Genomic DNA, 18,266 nt, shown 5'->3' with positions numbered 1-18,266 from the left:
GATGTTTCAGTCCGGGCATTTTCTGCTCCGGTGGCAGTAGAACAGGAGAGGGGAGCAACAGATGTGATGTAAAGGAAACCTGTGACTTTTTAGGGTTTTTAACCAGCACCCAGACTTGTCTCCAGAAACTCCTGATATCTTTGACCCGCTAACACCGGGTGCCTGGAAATCAGCATAGATCGCTTCGTGTTTCACTGCCTCATTCTCCCTGACAAATGCGTAGGGGAGTTAATTTGCAGAAAGGCTGAGAAAAACACATGGTTATAAAAACCGAACACAACTATAGCTTGTCTGACAACACGTGAAAGTCTTTTATCTGGTGACGTGACATTCGGTTCATTTACCTGCTAAGCTTCATCACAAATTATTTCATAGTGAAACCAAAGAACTTCTGTCCCACTTCACAGATTATTTGGTTGGTTTTTTTTACCCTTTTGCACGCGATACGTTCTCATGGAGCTTTCTGGTGAGGTCTTGTCAGCCCGTGGCATGGAGCTCTATTTCAGCTTTATGCCTTGAGGAGAAAAAAAGGTAGAAGTGAATTGCTGGGCTCGGCTGTGACTGTGCTCCTGGTGCAATGATGTTGCGGTACGACCAGAAGTCGTGCAGGTTCCCCTTGCAGCTTGCCTTGGCAGCGGCCAGTGGTGCTCGGTGGTTTGCCTGGAGTGCCTAAACAGATAACCAAAAAATAACCACAGATTATAAGAGTCGGTTAGGTGGCGTCATCGGCGTTCCCGCATCATGATAATGTCTTGAAGCTGTACTTCTTTTAAAAACGAGCCTTTAGAGCAGGTTGGGTATCTCCAGGCGCTGGTTGCTGGATATCGATTCCCTCCCTCCAGGTGGCTAATAACAGCTCTCCAGCCCCTGTCGATAGTGGCTCTTTGATGCCCAGCCTGAAAAAGGTTTTCTCACCTACAGGAAAGAAGTCCACGTCACAAGACACCATCTCACTAAGTGCTAATTTGACAGCCTTATTGGCAGCCCTTGCCGCGAGGCCAAGGAGTTGTGGGAGCACGGATGCCGGAATTGCCATGCCAACCCCTGGACGTTGTCCCTTCCCTTCGCCATCGAGCACGCTGGCAGCAAGGGCCGGCAGCTGCTTCATCAGCCTCTCTTGGCTGGTCCTTCAGGCTGGCACGGCGCTTACTAAACGTACTGAAAATTAATGCTAAAACCAGAAGAAAATGTACAAAATAGAATTTTATTTTATTTTATTTTATTTTATTTTATTTTATTTTATTTTATTTTTTTATTTTATTTTATTTTATTTTATTTTTTTATTTTATTTTATTTTATTTTATTTTATTTATTTTATTTTATTTTTTTTTTTTTTTTTTAACCCTGCAGAGAGGCTGGTAGGTAATGCGGCACATAAAGTCCTGTGTTCTCCCCAGTGTCATCAGATAATATGGCATCCTTACCTCCTATGTGATTAATTATTTCTAACGTTTTCTTCTGAAATATTGCGTAGTGAAAACCTCAGTCAAATCAAGCCAGAGCTGAAATACTAAAAAAAAAAAAAAAAAACAACGTAGAAGCAGTTAAAATATATGTTAGCAATCAATTGTACGCAATTTCCTGGGAGTTTAAGTGCAGTTCCTGGAAGTTTGTGCAGTTTTGAAGGACCTGGCTGTGCTTTCAGCAGCACGTTCTGTTAGCTAGATGGAACAATCTCTGCACAGGCCTGATGGTGACCTAGCGAAAACCAAAAGCCTTATAACACTGCTGCCTTTGTCTATGGCTCCAGATGATTTTCTGATGTACAAAAAATTTAAGCACGTATATTTCAGCAGTAGAAAAATCAGCATTATGAATGGAAGACTCAATTATATCTTGCTGTTATTTTTAACAAGAAAGACGCAATATAAATTAGTAAGAATGTGTGTAAACACAGTTTAATAAATACAAGAAAAAAAGATACATCCTCCAGTATGGGGAGTTTATAGCCTTGTGCAATGTAATTATGTTTATGTGAGTATGAGCATAATAAACCGTAGAAAGTCACACAGCAATGACTGATAACAGTGTACGTAATTCTAATTATATACAGTACCGCAGCTGAAATACTGAACGTTACCCCGCAATTTGTGTAACAGAGACAAGAGTAGAAGGGTGTTTTGGTTTGGTTTGGTTTGGTTTGTGGGTATTTCTTCAGTGAAGGATGGGAACTCCAACCAAATACTGCCCTCCCCCCCCAGGATGCTCCCAGAGTGGTACTGTTGCAATCTGCTGTTTAAACACCGTCGTCTTCCGTTTTCCGTGCACGTGAACTGCATGATCCCAATGACTCCTTTAGCATTCCCATTCGCTCCTTTTTATAGAATCATAGAGTCTTTTAGGTTGGAAGAGACCTTTAAGCTCATCGAGTCCCACCATCAACCTAACACTGCCAAACCCACCACTAACCCACGTCCCTCAGCACCACGTCTACTCAGCTTTTAAATCCCTCCAGTGATGGTGACTCCACCACTGCCCTGGGCAGCCTGTGCCAGTGCTGGTCAACCCTTCTGGGGAAGAAATTCTTCCTAATATCCATCCTAAACCTCCCTTGATGCAACTTGAGGCCATTTCCTCTTGTCCCATCGCCTGTTCCTTGGGAGAAGAGCCCAACCCCCCCTCGCTACCCCCTCCTTTCAGGGAGCTGTAGAGAGCGAGAAGGTCTCCCCTCAGCCTCCTTTTCTCCAGCCTCAACACCCCCATTCCCTCAGCCGCTCCTCATCAGACGTGTGCTCCAGACCCCCAACCGGCTCCGTTGCCCTTCTCTGACCCAACCCATTTTCCCGCGGGAGGGAAGCAGTGAGCGGAGCACTCCGAGCGCTGCCCACAGCTCCGCGCACCACACCTCCATCTCTCCCGCCGCTTTTTGAGCTGCCCACAGGGTACGAGGCATTCCGAGTGCGGAGCAGAATGGAGTCTTTGCTGACCTTAGCCGGTCGAGCCGCCTCAGAGGCTGAAGACAGATCCTCGCAAAGGCCTGGAAACTCGGGTGGTAAATCCCGTAGGGATTTCAGCCTCTCTTTTTTGGCTTTCTCGGAGCAGAGGCGTGTGTGCAGTTGATGCCGCGGGAGCCTGGAGCACAGGAGGGCGTTTTAGCATCTATGGCAGAGCTTGACGTTTCCCTGTATTTCCTATGTCGCTTCCCAGCCCGTGACCTAAATTATGAGTAAGAAGGTATTAAGCCTGGATTTTAACTTAAGAGCTGACTACACCCACAGGAGAAATTAAAGCACGGTGTTGTTTTTTGAACGAAGGTAAGCAAGGAGTGAAATACTGGATGCTTTGTTTAAAATGCTGCCAGAAACAGGAGGATTTGAGCAATAGCCTGTTCCTCTTTATTGATCTTTCTCCTCTAAAACTACCTACCTACCCCGACCATATTCAGGCACAGCACAGTCCTGTTTGGGCTTGTTGGCTTGTTATGTTGCAATAAAATGTTAATTAACCTTAATTCCTTACTCCTTCCTGCTTGCTATTAAGCCTGTTTTCCCCCAAACTAGCATTTGCCAGCTCTTACAGGAACTTCTTCACCATAAAGTCTGTGGGGTTTTGTGTGCAATGTCGTGATCGTGGGACCAGAGAAAACCTTGGGAAAGGAATGTGGCAGAGCTCTAACTTCTTGGTCTTCACGAGTCCTGAACTGCTCATTGCGGTGAGAAAGAGCAAGCAGAGACCGTACCCCACCGTCCTGCTTGGCTGGTTGGTGGCTACCTACAGGTGCTCCTTCTGTAAGTACTGAATGTCTTCTTCCTTAAAATAGAGAAAAAATAAAATGATCCAAATTTGCAAGTACTGACTCTAAATAAATGCTCTCAGTCCTTGAATAATCCCATCTGCTCTGATTTTAGGTCCGTTGTCTCACCTCAGCCAGTTCTTGCAGCTAATAACATACCAGAGGATTTAAAACGTGTCCTTTGCTGAGGAATGAGATGCTCTAAAGTAATGAGATGCTCTAACTGTAACCCACCTTTACTCTTTCGGGGAAGATGTGGTTGATGTTGAATCATGAGGCGTTTTATATTGGGTTTAGCTCCGTGAAATTTCAGCTAACGCCATAAAAGAGTTAATTGGGTTCTGCAGGTTACAGTCTCAGTTTATCCCATGTCGGGATTTTCTCCTGCCACTGCTCATAGACAAGGTGATAATCTCGTATCTGAAGGCAAACATATAGAATACATTTTAGTGATCCCATGGAGCGGTTTCCCAGGCAACTGTAACATCTTCATCCACAGCAGGGTGCAGGGCTTGCCTGGCCAGCTTCTCTTCGTGCGAGCGAGCCTGCAAGCCGCAAACATGCCTTGCCATGCTTTGTGGAGATTAAAAAACAAACAAACAAACACAGTTTGGACTAGTCTGGGGTGTTTCCTCTTGAAGTTAAGGTCATTCCTGGCTGTGGTATTGTCCAGAACAAAGAGTATTTGACTGCTTAGGTTGGAATGATGCATAGCCCAGCCACAACCTGCCAGCTGGGATTGAATGGATGATAGCGTCCGTGAAGACAGTGAAACGTGCTGCTCGGGGTCCAGAGATGGGCAGGGGAACCAGGAACCATCCCTTTCCAAAGAGAAATATTAGTGATACAAGAGCAAAAAAAAAAAAAAAAAAATACCCCCATGGCTAAAATTAGAAAGGGGAGAATCAAAAGATTGCTTTATGCCGGGGAAAAAAACATAGTAAATACGTTTTGTTCTTGTACTGCATGCATTCTTGCGGAAAATGGGACTGACCTCAGAACGATGGCGGGGAACATGAAGTCTGTATGAACACAGTGTGCTCTTCAAATTCCGTCCCCAGCCCCTGTTTATGCTACGCCACCCCAAATGTGTCAGCGGGGCTTTGGGAGAGGTTGTAGGTTAGAAAATAGCCCTGGGAAATTCGAAGTGATCAGGCTCCGCGGTCCCCATCTCTGACAGTTGGAACAGAAAAAGCGGCTTACAGCCCGTGAACTACAGGGATTGAAAGGCAATTTGATGTGGCTTAAGAACATAGTGTGTAATTTGGCACTGCAAACTCACATGTGGACTCTGAGATGCTCACCAAGAGACCACGGTAGGGCTGAACTGTGAATCGTTCCAGGGAAATGGGAAAGCTTTGGGTTGCGCCTGTTGGTCACGTCTCTGATGCGCAGCTATCGGTATCTGAGGTAGCTTGGTACGCCCGCGGTACGACATGCCCTAAGGCCACAAGCTTCAACACTTTCAAAGAGCACATGTTAAGAGACTCTGCCCTTATATCAGAAGCCTGCGATGAGTTGAATCAGGGTATTTTTAGCTCCTGTCCTGTTGGCTTAGATGATGCTGATATTATGAAATTTGGCAAGGCAGAGAACTGTAGGGTTATTCGAATTTCAAGGGATCTCTTCTATGTAATGTGGTCCTGTCATTCCAGCTGCGGTAAAGAGACTGGGAACCGCGCGAGCTTCGCATTCGTAGTTGCTCATTCATAATTTGTTGTAGTAGTCTGGAGCATCTCCAATCTCATGAAGTAATGACGAAGGGTGGGCCCGTGGCGGGCGCTGGAGCCCTGTGCAGAGATCCCAGAGCTAGTGGAGATGGTGCTCACTGCAGCACCAGGAGCAGCATCACCTGGTCCCCAGGGCACGGTCCCTATACCCCTCAACCCTGCTGAGACAGCTTGGGCCCCGCCACACTCGCATGGTTATTTGGTGCTGAGGACCAGGCGGGCGATGCACGCGGCGGTTCCGTGGAGTATCGATTCACGTGTGCTCCTCGCTGCTGCACCGTCGAGTCCTTCAGCTCCCAGTGCTCCTTGCTTTGAAAAAGATGCCCTCAGCCCCTTTGAAAGTTACACCCTGTCTGTCTTCCCTGCTCACAGCTGGGACTCGCTCAGTCTTTATTGAAAAGGGCAATATTAAAGTCCATCATTGAATTTTTTCAGTGTACTTGTGTGATGGGAATTGGGTTTAAAAGCATGAACTTTTACTGTTCGAATGAAAGAACTGGCTGTCGGCGGGCGGGCTCTTTGGAGGGAAAAAGGAGTCACAGGGGTTTTTTGTGGACTACATGTTTGCTTCTGGCAGTCAATACAGTGTGGAGCTGAATGGAGAGCTGGTCCTTTTCACGTACTGTGTCTTCAGCACTCTTCCTGTGAGACTGGAGCAGTGAAACTCTGTAGTAAGTAGCCAGAAAATATCCACTGTCCCGTCCGCAGAGAACAACCCTCATCCTCAGCGTTTGTGGCTGTTCCTATTCCCTGGAGAGTGAGGTTATGTTAGCTTTTCTCATACTGGATTTTGTGTTTATTCGTAGGAATCTGTATTCTTGATTAATAAGTAGCAGTTGACTACCCCCAAAACTTGCAGCTGTGGGAAGGGATATGGGTTGGAAAAAACCATGAAGCCCCTGATGCTTAAAGGGGAATTCGCAAGGTGGAGACGGGGAGAGAGACGAGGTTTGTAAATTAGGTATTAATGCAAGCAACAGAAGACTAAGGGAGGCAGATGTAACTTCTTGAGGATTTATATTGGGTGCTAAAACATAATTAGGTGTGAAGAAATGCTTGCAAAGAGCAAGAAAAATCCAGTCAGCTGCAACGGGTTTTCAGCGAGAAAACCAAAACTTCTTCTGTCTTTTGGCACGTGGTATTTTTGAATGAAGCCTTTTATAAGAGGAGGAGAACCCAAGGGAGAATCGGGCTCCTCGGCAGCTCGTGTTCAGACAAAAGGCACCTCAGCTTGGGCACCGAATTGTATGACAGCAACATTACCTCTCTCCTACTTGAGGACCTTTATAAGCAACGGTTGTCACCAAGTAGTGATCTGGGGCTGGTGTTTTGCAAGGTAGTGAAGCTCCTTGCCGTCACCCATGGAGTACCAAAGGTACCGAGAGGTACCCGATGCCTCGTACCGCCTCTCTGCCTCCACTGCCGGCAGACCAAGGCAGACTCGTAGTTTGATTTTATCTTCCTACCAGCGAATTTGAAAGCACAGGTATGTTCACGATGTGGGGCTTGCTCTAGGGTTCAGTGCCTCTTTGTCTTCTGTTTAGTAGGTCTTTATGGAGAAGGCCCTTCCTGTCAAAAGGATTTTGCAGAAAAAGATGCCTCCTTTAAAGAGGCTGCAATACCCTTGTTTATTCAGTGGCACAGACAAGTAGAAAGAAAATAGCAGTAAGTTAAAAGAGCATGAAGAACAGATGGAAAATGCTCTGCATTTTGGAGAAAAAAGGTGTGTCCTCTCACCTCCTACAAATGATGACTGCTGTTTCAGATGTAGCCGCTTATTGCCTAAAGGTACTTCAGGTCTCGTGTCACAAATTTAAACTGGCATCTTACCCTTCTCCAGAAATGCCAAGAGCTAATCTGTGGAACAGCTGAGATTTCTGCCTCGCAAATGTTGCCTGTTCACAAGGAAATGAGCCACCCCTGAGTTGTGATTTGGATATTTTCTCTTAATTCTGTGCCAAGTGAGAAGTAACTTTGCTTCTCTCCCAGCTGATCAGACCGGGACTGTTTGTAGAGGAAATGAAACTGTAGACAGATGTTCTGCATCCAGCTGACCTGTTTTCCGTCCTGAAGGTTACTCCAGATTGCATAAAAACCTGCTCAGGTGTAAGCAATTCACCCTTTTCTGTCCAATCTGTAGATGGTGAGTGTCCTGATGAGCATTTGGCATCCTCTGTGTTCCTCACTGACCTTGCAGTTACTCCAGGTCCGCAGGTTTGTGTCCCACTTTTTGCCTCCCAACCATAATTGTTTCATTGGGTTAGCTGTGCGACTGTGACTAACTTTTGCCCTGCGTCATTCCCTCTTTTCCATTCCCAAATGACATAGCGCTTGTTGGTATGACAACTCAAGGACTTAGAGAGCAGGAAAAAAATGGCTTTGTACTGAGATTCTGTAGACGACAATATGCAAACTTGCTCAAGCCGGAGTATTCTGTTGGCATCTTAGCATAATAAAAAAGAGCGGGTAAGTTTTCCTTGTCTTTCTTAGCCTTATCCACTGGAGAACCCTGAGATACAGTGCGGTAACACACATAAAGAATTATGCCCTTCAAAACCATCCAACTCTTTCTCCCTATTCCCTACTATTTATACTATTTACGTTAGCTTTCCTCGACTCCTTTAAAGTTTGATCCCTTTAAAGTTTGATCTCCTCTTCTTAAGTCACATCAGACTTTCCTACATCCTTTTCTCCTCTCTCCCCTCAAAAAAACATTGCTTTTTCTTGTCTATCTAGGCTCGTTTCTCTTTCTTGCTTCTACTTCAACAACTATTCAGGCTTTCTCAGATCATCCAGATCTTTGTTGCATCTGAACAGAAATTGGGTTTCAGCTTTGACAGGTGTCTTTTTAGCTCAGCACTGACATCTTTTCTTAGGCAGCAACTTCCTGTAGGGTCTATTTGAGAAATTTCTGAATGCATACATTATGTTGGCACGCACAAATAAGCATAGCAAAAATGTTGATTACCACCACTTTTCCGCTGCTGAGTCTCCCCTTAATGGGTTGAGCAAGTTTTGTCTGCTCTGCTTTTTTTTTTTTTTTTTTTTTTTTTTTTTTTTAACCTCCAGATAAATTATCAAATGAGTTTAACATTTGGTGGTGGTGCATGGAGAATAATGAGAGCTTGTTTTTCATGTCGCACTTCCTGCAGATTGTTTTTACTGAAGGCACGCTAAGGAATCTGGCAAAAACGCAAGAGAGTCTATAAATCGGAAATCTTTTCTGCCATGTTTAAATATCTTTTTTTTTGCCAAAAGCGTTATTCTTGTCATTTCCCATAGACCGCAGCAGGAATGCGGCAGCATCAGCAGAAGGCGCGTGGACATTTGTGCGGTTGGCAGAGGGCCTGCAAGGTGCCGTGCGCCGCCGTCTGTGGGAGATGATGATGACGTTTGGTGATGACGGCTCAGGTTTTACATCACCGCCCAGTCTGACGCAGTCGGCAGCTCTGCCCCGTGACGGGGGGGAGTGGGACCAGCGGACCCAGGTAAGGAAACTCACGCTGTCTCTGCCCACGTCGTCTCTGTGTACGTTGACTGTAGCCGGGAAAAAGAACATACATGTAATTATAGATGATGATTTAGACTTTAAAATCCAGAGGATGGTGACTATGCCACAGCCAACACTGAGGTAGGATGAAAAATGTGACTTTAAAGCTAATTTCTACTTCTGGCACGGGGGATGGGACCGCAGCTTCATCCCCTTTGCTGTGGCAGCGACGTGCACGGCTCCGATGACGCGGAAGCGCTTCCACGTCGGGTGGCAACCTGCACCCCGAGGTTCACATTGTCCGTATGCCCACAAATCTCGCACCCTGCTCCTTACGCGGTCCGACACCGCTCGCCTGCTGCCCACCTCCTCCTGCCGAGCCTCTGCCCAGGCACAGCGAGCGGAGCAGGGCGCCCTTAGGGAGCGGCAGGCAGGAGCGGCGCCGCTGCGTCTTGCTTTAATGCCTTTTCTCATTTTCCTGTTTTTTTTCGGTGCATTGCTGGAGCCTTAAACGTTGCTAGCGCAGGCTGAGAGCGGAACGACGTCTGCATCGGAAATTAGGTTTTTACAAGGGGGCCGTGCGCCTGCCGGGCGAGGGCTGCGGTGCCAGGGCCCAGCGTAGGCGCCGTCCCCGTCTGCCGGGGGCTGGAGCGGCGTGTCGCTCACAGGACTTCCCTCCGCGGGCGGCAGCGTGAGCGAGCAGAATGAAATCCAATAAATGCCTCTCTCCTTCTGGAGAACTTCTGAAGTTGAAAGAGGAACGGAGAGCTGCTTATCCGCAGCGGCCAACGCGGGCCTCGATGGACTCGGGAAAATACGCACCTGACCTCTGATGAGACTATCGCATCCTCCGCAGAGAGCACCGCTGTGCCAACGCCGTGGCGGCACAGCAGCAGAGTAAATAACAGAGAGGAGAGGCTGCAGCCCACCGGCACGAGTGCTGCGCGGTCGTGGGGTGGTCAGAGATGGTCAGTCTCTGCCCGGTCAAATCTCCGAGGGCAGGAGGGGAGCCAAGAGCCGTGCTTCCCCCCGGCCGCAGCGTTTGGCGTTATGACCCCTCAGCCGGTCAGCCGGGGCCGTGCTCGTTCTGGAGCACAACCAAGTTTAAAGGGAGTAGAAAAAATCATGGCGGAGAAATCATAGAATGGTTTAGGTTGGAAAAGACCTTGAAGATCATCGAGTTCCAGCCCCCCTGCCATAGGCAGGGGCACCTCCCACCAGCCCAGGTTGCCCAAGGCCACCTCCAGCCTGGCTTTCAACACCTCCAGGGATGGGGCCTCAACAGCCTCTCTGGGCAACCTGTAAATGCACAGAAATAGTTAAGTGTGCATCTGCAGCAACTTTTTAGCTCCTTTGTGCCCCTGTAGATGAGATCTCAGTGGTGGAAGCGAAGGGTTTGGTTGTACCTCACCACCCTTGCTGGCACTGAGAACACAGCGATAACGACTGAAGGAATAAACTCGCTTTCAGACGTCTGTTTTTCTTCTGTCTTTGCGACTTGCTGGGATTTTCTAATATCACAGAGTCAGAAACACATTTATAGGCTGTGAGTATGATTAATTTCTATTTTGCACCTTGCCATGATCTCAAAGGAAACCATCCTGGCTCTTTGGTTTCTTGATGTACTTGAGAGCAAGAAAACATTTGAGCTTGGAGCAAAATATCCGGGCAGCTGTCTCCAACAAAAGCCATGCTGAGGTTTCACTGTGAGCATCCTAGAGGGGAACAACAAGATTTAGCACCTTGCCTTTATCCAGACCACTAACCTGCTATGGTTTTGTAATGCTTGGGGTTATACCGATGGACCACGCAGACAGGTTTTGGTGTATTCTTTCATTTTTATTGTTGTGATCCCTTACCAAAGGCACACACTGACAGTTTAAACACTTTCGATTTATTACTGTGAAGGGGGAGGGAAATACCATGTTCTAAAGCTTATAGGCATGTTAACCTCATTAAGTTGCAAGGCTCGATGGGCTTATCAGCAGCCGTTGTGTTGCGTTTCATGTTTTTCATGGGGAACCCAAACGAGAGCAGCAGCGAGGTGCAATACACTGTCCCTTTAACAAAGCAAGCAGGAGGGGAGAGGTGAAGTTGTTGGCTTTGCAGGGAAGTGGGAGAGGTTGCTGCTAATTTATTCTCATAAAATGCAAATTTGATGGATGCTGGGAATTTTTATTATGGTCCTTAATGATTCATATGACCTATGATACCTGCCAATGAACCTTACCTGGGAGCAAAGCCTCAGACTGGGTGCTCTGCAGACAGAGTAAAAGACAGAAATGTCAATTGCCACTTGTTCAGTTAAACCTGATTCATCCAGACCTGAAGTGGGAATATCTTGAATGTATCTAAATCTCCATATACACTTTATGCATGTAAATCACAGTTGTGGTGTGTTAAATTGCATCCTGAATAGCTAGAAAAAATAAACTCAAAGAAGCGAGAAGCAAATGCGAGAGCTTTTGTGGTTGCTCAGCTCCTCAAAGCCTTTGAAAAGGTGGAATCTGCTCTTGGATTTTGCGGGGAAAAAACCCCAAACATTACGTGCCCGTCTCCTCTTAGAGTCGGGTCCTAAGGACCACAGTCTGTCAGAGGTGACTTTTAGGCGCAACTGGGAAAGAAGGCTCAAGAATTTTGCTAAGAAAGATCTTACTGTGAGCATTTGTAATACGAGCATGAATGAAATACGTGCAGACCCTCGGGTTAACCATTATCTTCATCCGAGCGTTCAGACCCGATGAGATTGGTTTTGCAAAGTCCTCGGGAGATTTGCTGCCATAGGAGCCTCTTTCCCTTTCCTACCTGCTGTGTCAGACAGCCTTAATGAGCGCATTTGATCATCATTTTGTCACACCTTAGTAAGTCACACAAGAGCTGCCTTCCTATGGTGTTCAAAGTTTCCTCCTGTCCGGGCCCACGTGGCTGTCTCCCTGCTGGCCCCTGCTTGGTGGCCTTGCTTGGTTGTCCTCTCACCACCTGCTCATGCTGAAGGTGCCTACAGAGAAAGGCTCTGGGCATCTCTCACGTCCAAAGCTTATGAGCTAAAACTGTGGCCAAATCCACTGTTTTAAAGGGATGTGATAATGGTAAGCGTAGGAGGTACTGACCAGGCACAGTGGATTGTCACCAGGGACTCGATCAACTCATGTTTTAAAAAACCTAAGTCAAGAACCAAAGGTTACCCAGAGAGTCACTGAACTCCACACTGAACCTAGAAATCTTGAACTTTAATCACAAGGCTTTTCTTGTCCCTCGCCTTCCACAAATAACATTGTGTGAAGGTTAATTTTGTATGAGAATGGAGTTAAACCAAACGCAGATACAATGAAAGCTGACGCTGAAGTACGCTCAAGCAGAATCCAGCCCGACGTGCTTTTCATTGCAGCAGAAACACGGGCTAATCCGCTTATCGGTTGGAGTTGGAGGTCCTGTACGAGTCGGAACGGGATGTTCAATTCAAACGAAAGGATTTTCTCTCTGAATAAGAGGACACATACTGAATATGCAAATAGTCAAATGTTCTCTTGGCGGTTTTTGTAAATGGATTGCTTACTGCAGTGTTTAAATGAGGCTAATTTCATCTTATACTTCTGTAGTCCTGTTGGTCCCGAAGAATCCTGAAGTACTTTACCAGCGACTACAAACACGTACTTTTTAAATATCAACCACTGACACGAGCAGCAACGGCGTGTACAGTGATGATGAAAAAATATTCAACCACAATCTGAGATCAAATTATGAATTTTTCTGTAAAAAGAGTTAAAGACTCCTACACACCACCGTATTTCTTCTGGTCTTATCTGAAGGCCTTAGTGCTTCCTACCTTCTGGAATTAAATGCGTCTACATCAGGAGACTGAATGTTCCAGCTAAAGTTGCCATAATTTATAACAGCTCAGGTGTCCCCAAAGACTCACACAGAGTTGCCTTCTGGAGCCCTCGTACGTTGATTTTTCAGTGTAAACACTGAAGGAAATGCAGCGTTTGAGGCTGCTGAGTCACTGGCGTGCATGGCTGACGCTGGGTGACTGTCAAAAAAAGATCCTTAAAGTTGCTATTCTAAGAAAAAAAAGAATTCAATTTTTTTTCAGCGTTCCCTTGCCTGTGCAGTCTAAAATTCACAGACTTTGTGGGACTCTTACAGTACTCTGTATATAAACCACAGGACTCCCCAAAATGTTATACAGTTAAATTAAATGTAGCGCAATTAAATTTGTTTCAGTGACAAACGATGCTCTTAAACATTTTACCCATTATAAACATTAATTAAAAATTTGCTACATTGATGGAGATTATCAGAATCTATTAATCCTACAGAAGATTGCATTGTATGGATTTAACACAGGCTAAGATATGTTTGCATGCAAGAGAAGAAATTAATGTCCAAAGAACTTAAGTTCTAAGAAAAACACTTAAAAATTGGGTGCACTAAAAGCTAAGCATGAAAAAAAAAAAAAAGGAGGGGAAGAAAAAGAAGAAACCGTATTGTTCTATGTATTGTGGCTGTTGTGAGTATAATAAGATTCTTTGCGGAACTTTCTACTTAAAGCGCACTTTCACTGTTCTTCCCTTGGAGGCAGGCTTTACAAGGTCTTAATATGATATATTGGAAGTAGTGAAAAATTCTGGAAATGTATTTTTGAAATCTGTAGACCTTTGACCGTATTTGCTATGATGATACAGACTTAACAGTAAACTCACCTGAGAGACATTTTAATGGAACACTTTAAATGAAATCAATTGGTAGTTTCATAATGGCAGCTGAATGCGTGTTCTTGCCATTTTCCCATTTAACAAGAAGAAAAGGCCAAACAAGGACCAATTAGTCATAATAAAATCAGCTTTGATGACATTTTCACTCCTGAACTCTGGTATAAAATGGTCATCTAAGAAAGAACTGAAAGGATACGTGAGGAATTTGGTAGTATAACTGCATGTACTTACATATGCACTCCTGAGCAAAAAATGATCAGGTAAAGACACTGCAGATTACTTTGTGCATGGAGGAAATATACTGTTTGTGTGTTTATGTGTACGCATGTAGTTTTGCTTGATTTTGTTGTCAATTTTAACCGATCTCAGTTTTTCTTTGAAGCCTATGCAGGTTAAACTTTGTTTTCATTCTTTGGATCTCAACAACAATTGTGTGCTCGGGTTACCCAGTTGTCCCTTCCATGGTAAGTCACGCTCCCTACTTACTTGAAGATCAGATGTTTCATTTCTTTTAAATAGCTATTTTATTTAAATTATTTTTTTTTCGGGTTGCTTGTTTCTTTGTTGTTGTTGTTTTTTTATAAAATCAAAGAAGCTTCTTGTATTAAAGCTATTGGTTAAATATTATTACCTAATTTTTCTGGAGTATAGCTCAATTTTTGCTTTAGTTACTAATAAAATATGCAAGCCTCTAAAATAATCATGTGAGAAATCTACTGCATATTTAATGTAGAGTGTGGGGAGCCTTTGCTGAAGTTGAAATACTGTATGGAAAAGAGAAAAACATCAATATCTCCTCTCTATTTCGTCCAAATTCCTTGTCTGTATCAAATAGGTACAATAAGATATATGTATTAATTCCACTTACTGCTAGTTAGTTTATAAGCCAGTAAAATTATTTGTCACTGTTGGTGTGTAGGTAAAGGAGAAATTGTTATATAAAGTTATGGAGAGTTATTGCATGGAATCGGCAATACAAATTTGATTAAACTATGAAAGAAAGTAGAACAGCCCATAGCACAGAAGTGCACAGGTTTACTTAAATAATGGTAATATCCTTTCAGGTGCTGATCTCGACCAGGTTACCGTGACAGATCACTGGTCAAACTATGCATACACCACTTAAGACTTTGCCAACGTGGAATGAGATATTTTATTTCTAATGATGTTCAATTTTCCTGCTTTGGACAAAGTCTTCTTTAGACACTCTGTTTCTTTATTGCTGTAAAATCAGCTCTTGAGGCCACGGTTCAGATTTCTTTCTTTCCTCTGATGTGTTTTGCACAATTATCTCTTCATTAAGGCTAGCAGAAACGGTGGCCACTCGCGCAGCTGTTTATTTTATTGGTGTGAAGTCCCCGTTAGCCTTAACCTATCCTTTCTATCTTTTACTTCTGTAAATGCTGAATCATCTTTCATTTCTGATCATGGGCAGTTTAGACACAGCTTGATGTGACTAGCCGTGTTTCTTAGTGGATCTCTTTATGGCAATGATATAATGGGTAAAATGAGTTTCATTGATTATTTCACATAAATGAATATCCTGCGTGTCGAAATAACAGTCGTTGGTACAGTAGGGTAAGTCCCTGAATAGGTTGGGAGACACCAATAAAAATTCGAAGGGGAATTTCTCTGTGCCTGTGTTTCTTGCAGAAAGCATTTCTTCTTGCCAGGGAGAAACGTCAGTCTGGGGAAAAAAATCCCGGCCAGCGGGAAGAGAAGCTGTGTGGTTAGCGAGCTGCGTGCCTGCTCGGTTCCTCGGGCTCAGTGCACGCTCTTCCTTGCAGAAAGGATCATTAATCTTCCTTTTATATGCACAGAACAGAAAAAAAATGTGACGTACTAACCAGTATTAATAAAAGTAATATCATACTGAATTAAAACTAATCTTAGTGAAGCTAATAGCAATTTTCCCATCATTTCCAGTGAAGGCAGGCGTTAACCCCGTGGCTTTGCGTGCAACCGTGTCCCAAGCGAGATCGCAGTACACAGCTTTGGAAATGATGGCAGAGTATTTCTTTTAGATAGACAATCAGCAAGCTGGTAAATCACGAGGGGGTGAAAGAGGCACAGAGCAGCTATAGACATGCCAGGAAATGCTTCCTTTAAAATTCAACGTTTATGTACATGCAACTTAAATTTGCAAAACTTTTTAAGGTAGTTTACCTTTTTATACTGCGAAGCGCAGGTGAGAGGAACACCTACATACATAAACCTATCTGGATTTTAATCCAGACTTTTTAAAATTCCCATTGCTCTTTTGTGCTTATTCAATTTAGTTATAACGACTACCATAACTAGTCATAACTGCTACCATAACTAGTCGTAACTGCTAGGAAGCTTCCTCTCCCAAATTTCTGCTTTACAGGTATTTTCATTTTCTCTTATCCGTCATTTAAACTACATGGCTTCACACAAGTGACAACAAGATGTGGTTTCATTGTTAACTGAAAAAAAAATCTCATTTTACAGCAATAAACATGCAGGCTACTCTAGGGAAACTGTGTTACATGTCACAGCTGGTCAACATCACGGAAAACGATTCGTTTCATACCTTAGACATAATTGTAACAGTATCAGTATTTTATACCAGCAATACCACAGCTGAGTTTTCTAGAAAGCTACAAAACCAAGCTGATTTTGAATATGATGAATCCTTAGGAAATAACAGTTCATTCTAAGCATAAACTGGTTTTGTGTTTCTGCTGTGCTTTTTATACTGAACAAGACCTGACAAATACACAAATCCATAATTTTACCCTTTTTTACCTCTCTCTTTTTTTCTTTTTTTCTTTTTTTTTCTTTTTTATCTTCAGAGCAGCAATCCTTTTTATTTGAATTGCCAGCTGCATGGAAAATCTGATTACTGCCTCGTCCTGCTGAATAACTGCTTAGCCAAGGTGGGCCGGAATGAAGAACTGGCTTTTTTAAAGCCTTACCTGGAGATGCCTCTCAATAAAAGGTCCTTTCGCAACGGTGTTGGATCGGGAATTAAAAAAACTTCCTTTCGAAGAGCAAAGTCATAAGCAAATGTTCAAAACCACAGTCCCGGTTTTAGCATCTGATGTTTAACTTTGCGCTTAAAATCATTTTAATGCTTTTCTATGATAAAACCAAGAGAGACAAATGTACCCGTGTCTTCATCATGTAAACAGATGTTTGCTTCAAAGAGCACAAGCCAAGTGGAGCAGATGGGATTGCTCAGAAAGGGCTTTGTTTCCAAAGTTACAGTATCATAAAGTTTTGTATTGAAATGAATGTTTTCATTTGGTTAATTCCCCTTCTTTGTAAAGCTACAGATTTAATCAGCCTGCTCCTGATTAACCCAAAATTAGTCCTGTGCTGTGAATAGGTGTGTGCCCGCAGCCTGTCGGGAGGACTGACGGTATTATTCCTGACATCCCTCCTCTGCCGTAGCGGCAAACCCGGCGGCAAGGCAAGGCATGGCATGCCTCTGCTTTCCTGTCCCAAATCACATTTACTTGAAGACAACCTCTCTGGCAATATTAATACAGATTTAAAGTACTAATTTCAGATTTCCAAAGGTACGAAGGGCCACTGGTGAAAGACAGAATCAGGCCTTACTCGTAAATTCTAGTTTCTTTTTAATATAGTTATTTAAAATGACTGTAGCAGGAAATAATCTCTTGAGATGTGTCATCTCATTTCCAGAAGAGTCCTGGGAAATCACTCTAAGGCAGGGTATCAGCGCAGCTCCCTTTGCCTCAATTAGTTGACTTATGTAGGCAACGCACATCTGATGAAATGTGCCAAATGCGGTTTCGGCTCGTCTGCTACAGTTGTGGTGCAGTAATTAATAACGTGGTTTGCTTTTTTTTTTTTAATTTCCTGTTAAAAAAAAAAAAAAAAAAAGTAGTTTGGTCTGAAAATATGTAAATGTGGTGCGTAGGAAAGGTCATCTGCTGAGTGACATCTGTGTGAATTTTACCTCGTGGCTGTCTGCTCCAAATGCAGTGTAACAAGCTGTAACGTCGGTTCGAAAACGTCGCAAAGTGTCCATGCAAATGCATTTCGAATTCAAAGCTAAGATAATAATAAATCAGTATGCGGATGCTTTCTAATATTTCCCTGTTAAATATCATAGCCTGGGACATCACTACTAAACCCAGAACAAGGTGGGGTGGCACCATCACCGCTGCGATGCCCGTTCCCGTGTCTCGCGCCCCCCAAGCCCACGGGGAAAAGCCACTCGAGCACGGAGCCGTACTGGTGCGATTCTGGGTTTCTGGACTGCAGCTGCCTCATTTCTGGCTGGTTCAAGGAGATCAAACACGCTCCTGTCTGTGTTTGTCCATGCTGAAATGTTTCTAAGCATCGTATTTTTTAAAGCTGCTTAAACACTTACGCTCCTTTTGGGTACCGTTGGCGTCCGGGTTGCTTAGCTCTTGCAGCTCTTAGTCGAGTGACACCTAGAGACCTTCAAAACTGTATAAGGAGAATGTTAGATGATTATTATTCTCGTGCGCTCTGACTCCTGTAACGTGCGGATGGGGAAGCCCAGGCCAGCAAACGCGGTGGCACGCAGGAGCTCCGCTGCAGCAGGGCACTCGCCCTGCTTCAGTCTTGGCTGCTGGGGT

At 44.3% G+C, this 18,266-nt stretch overlaps 1 protein-coding gene and 1 long non-coding RNA gene across 2 annotated transcripts; both read left to right on the top strand.

The window, feature by feature from the left end:
* The first annotated feature begins 3,713 nt into the window (after window positions 1–3,713).
* LOC309674636 lies at window positions 3,714–8,807 on the top strand. The gene is made up of 3 exons (XR_014269411.1): window positions 3,714–3,728; window positions 7,604–7,677; window positions 8,746–8,807. It is a non-coding gene; the product is annotated as an uncharacterized lncRNA (long non-coding RNA).
* A 42-nt stretch (window positions 8,808–8,849) lies between these two features.
* NPS (neuropeptide S) lies at window positions 8,850–16,694 on the top strand (the record flags this gene model as incomplete). Its single annotated transcript, XM_082486380.1, has 4 exons — window positions 8,850–8,854; window positions 8,904–8,951; window positions 14,051–14,132; window positions 16,485–16,694. The coding sequence occupies 4 exons, from the start codon at window positions 8,850–8,852 to the stop codon at window positions 16,692–16,694; spliced, it is 345 nt and encodes a 114-aa protein (XP_082342506.1).
* Between the last annotated feature and the right edge of the window lie 1,572 nt (window positions 16,695–18,266).

This window comes from Vanellus vanellus (assembly GCF_965231255.1).
Source record: "Vanellus vanellus genome assembly, chromosome: 7".
Lineage (NCBI taxonomy): Eukaryota > Metazoa > Chordata > Aves > Charadriiformes > Charadriidae > Vanellus > Vanellus vanellus.
This window is presented reverse-complemented; position numbering and strand designations above follow the sequence as displayed.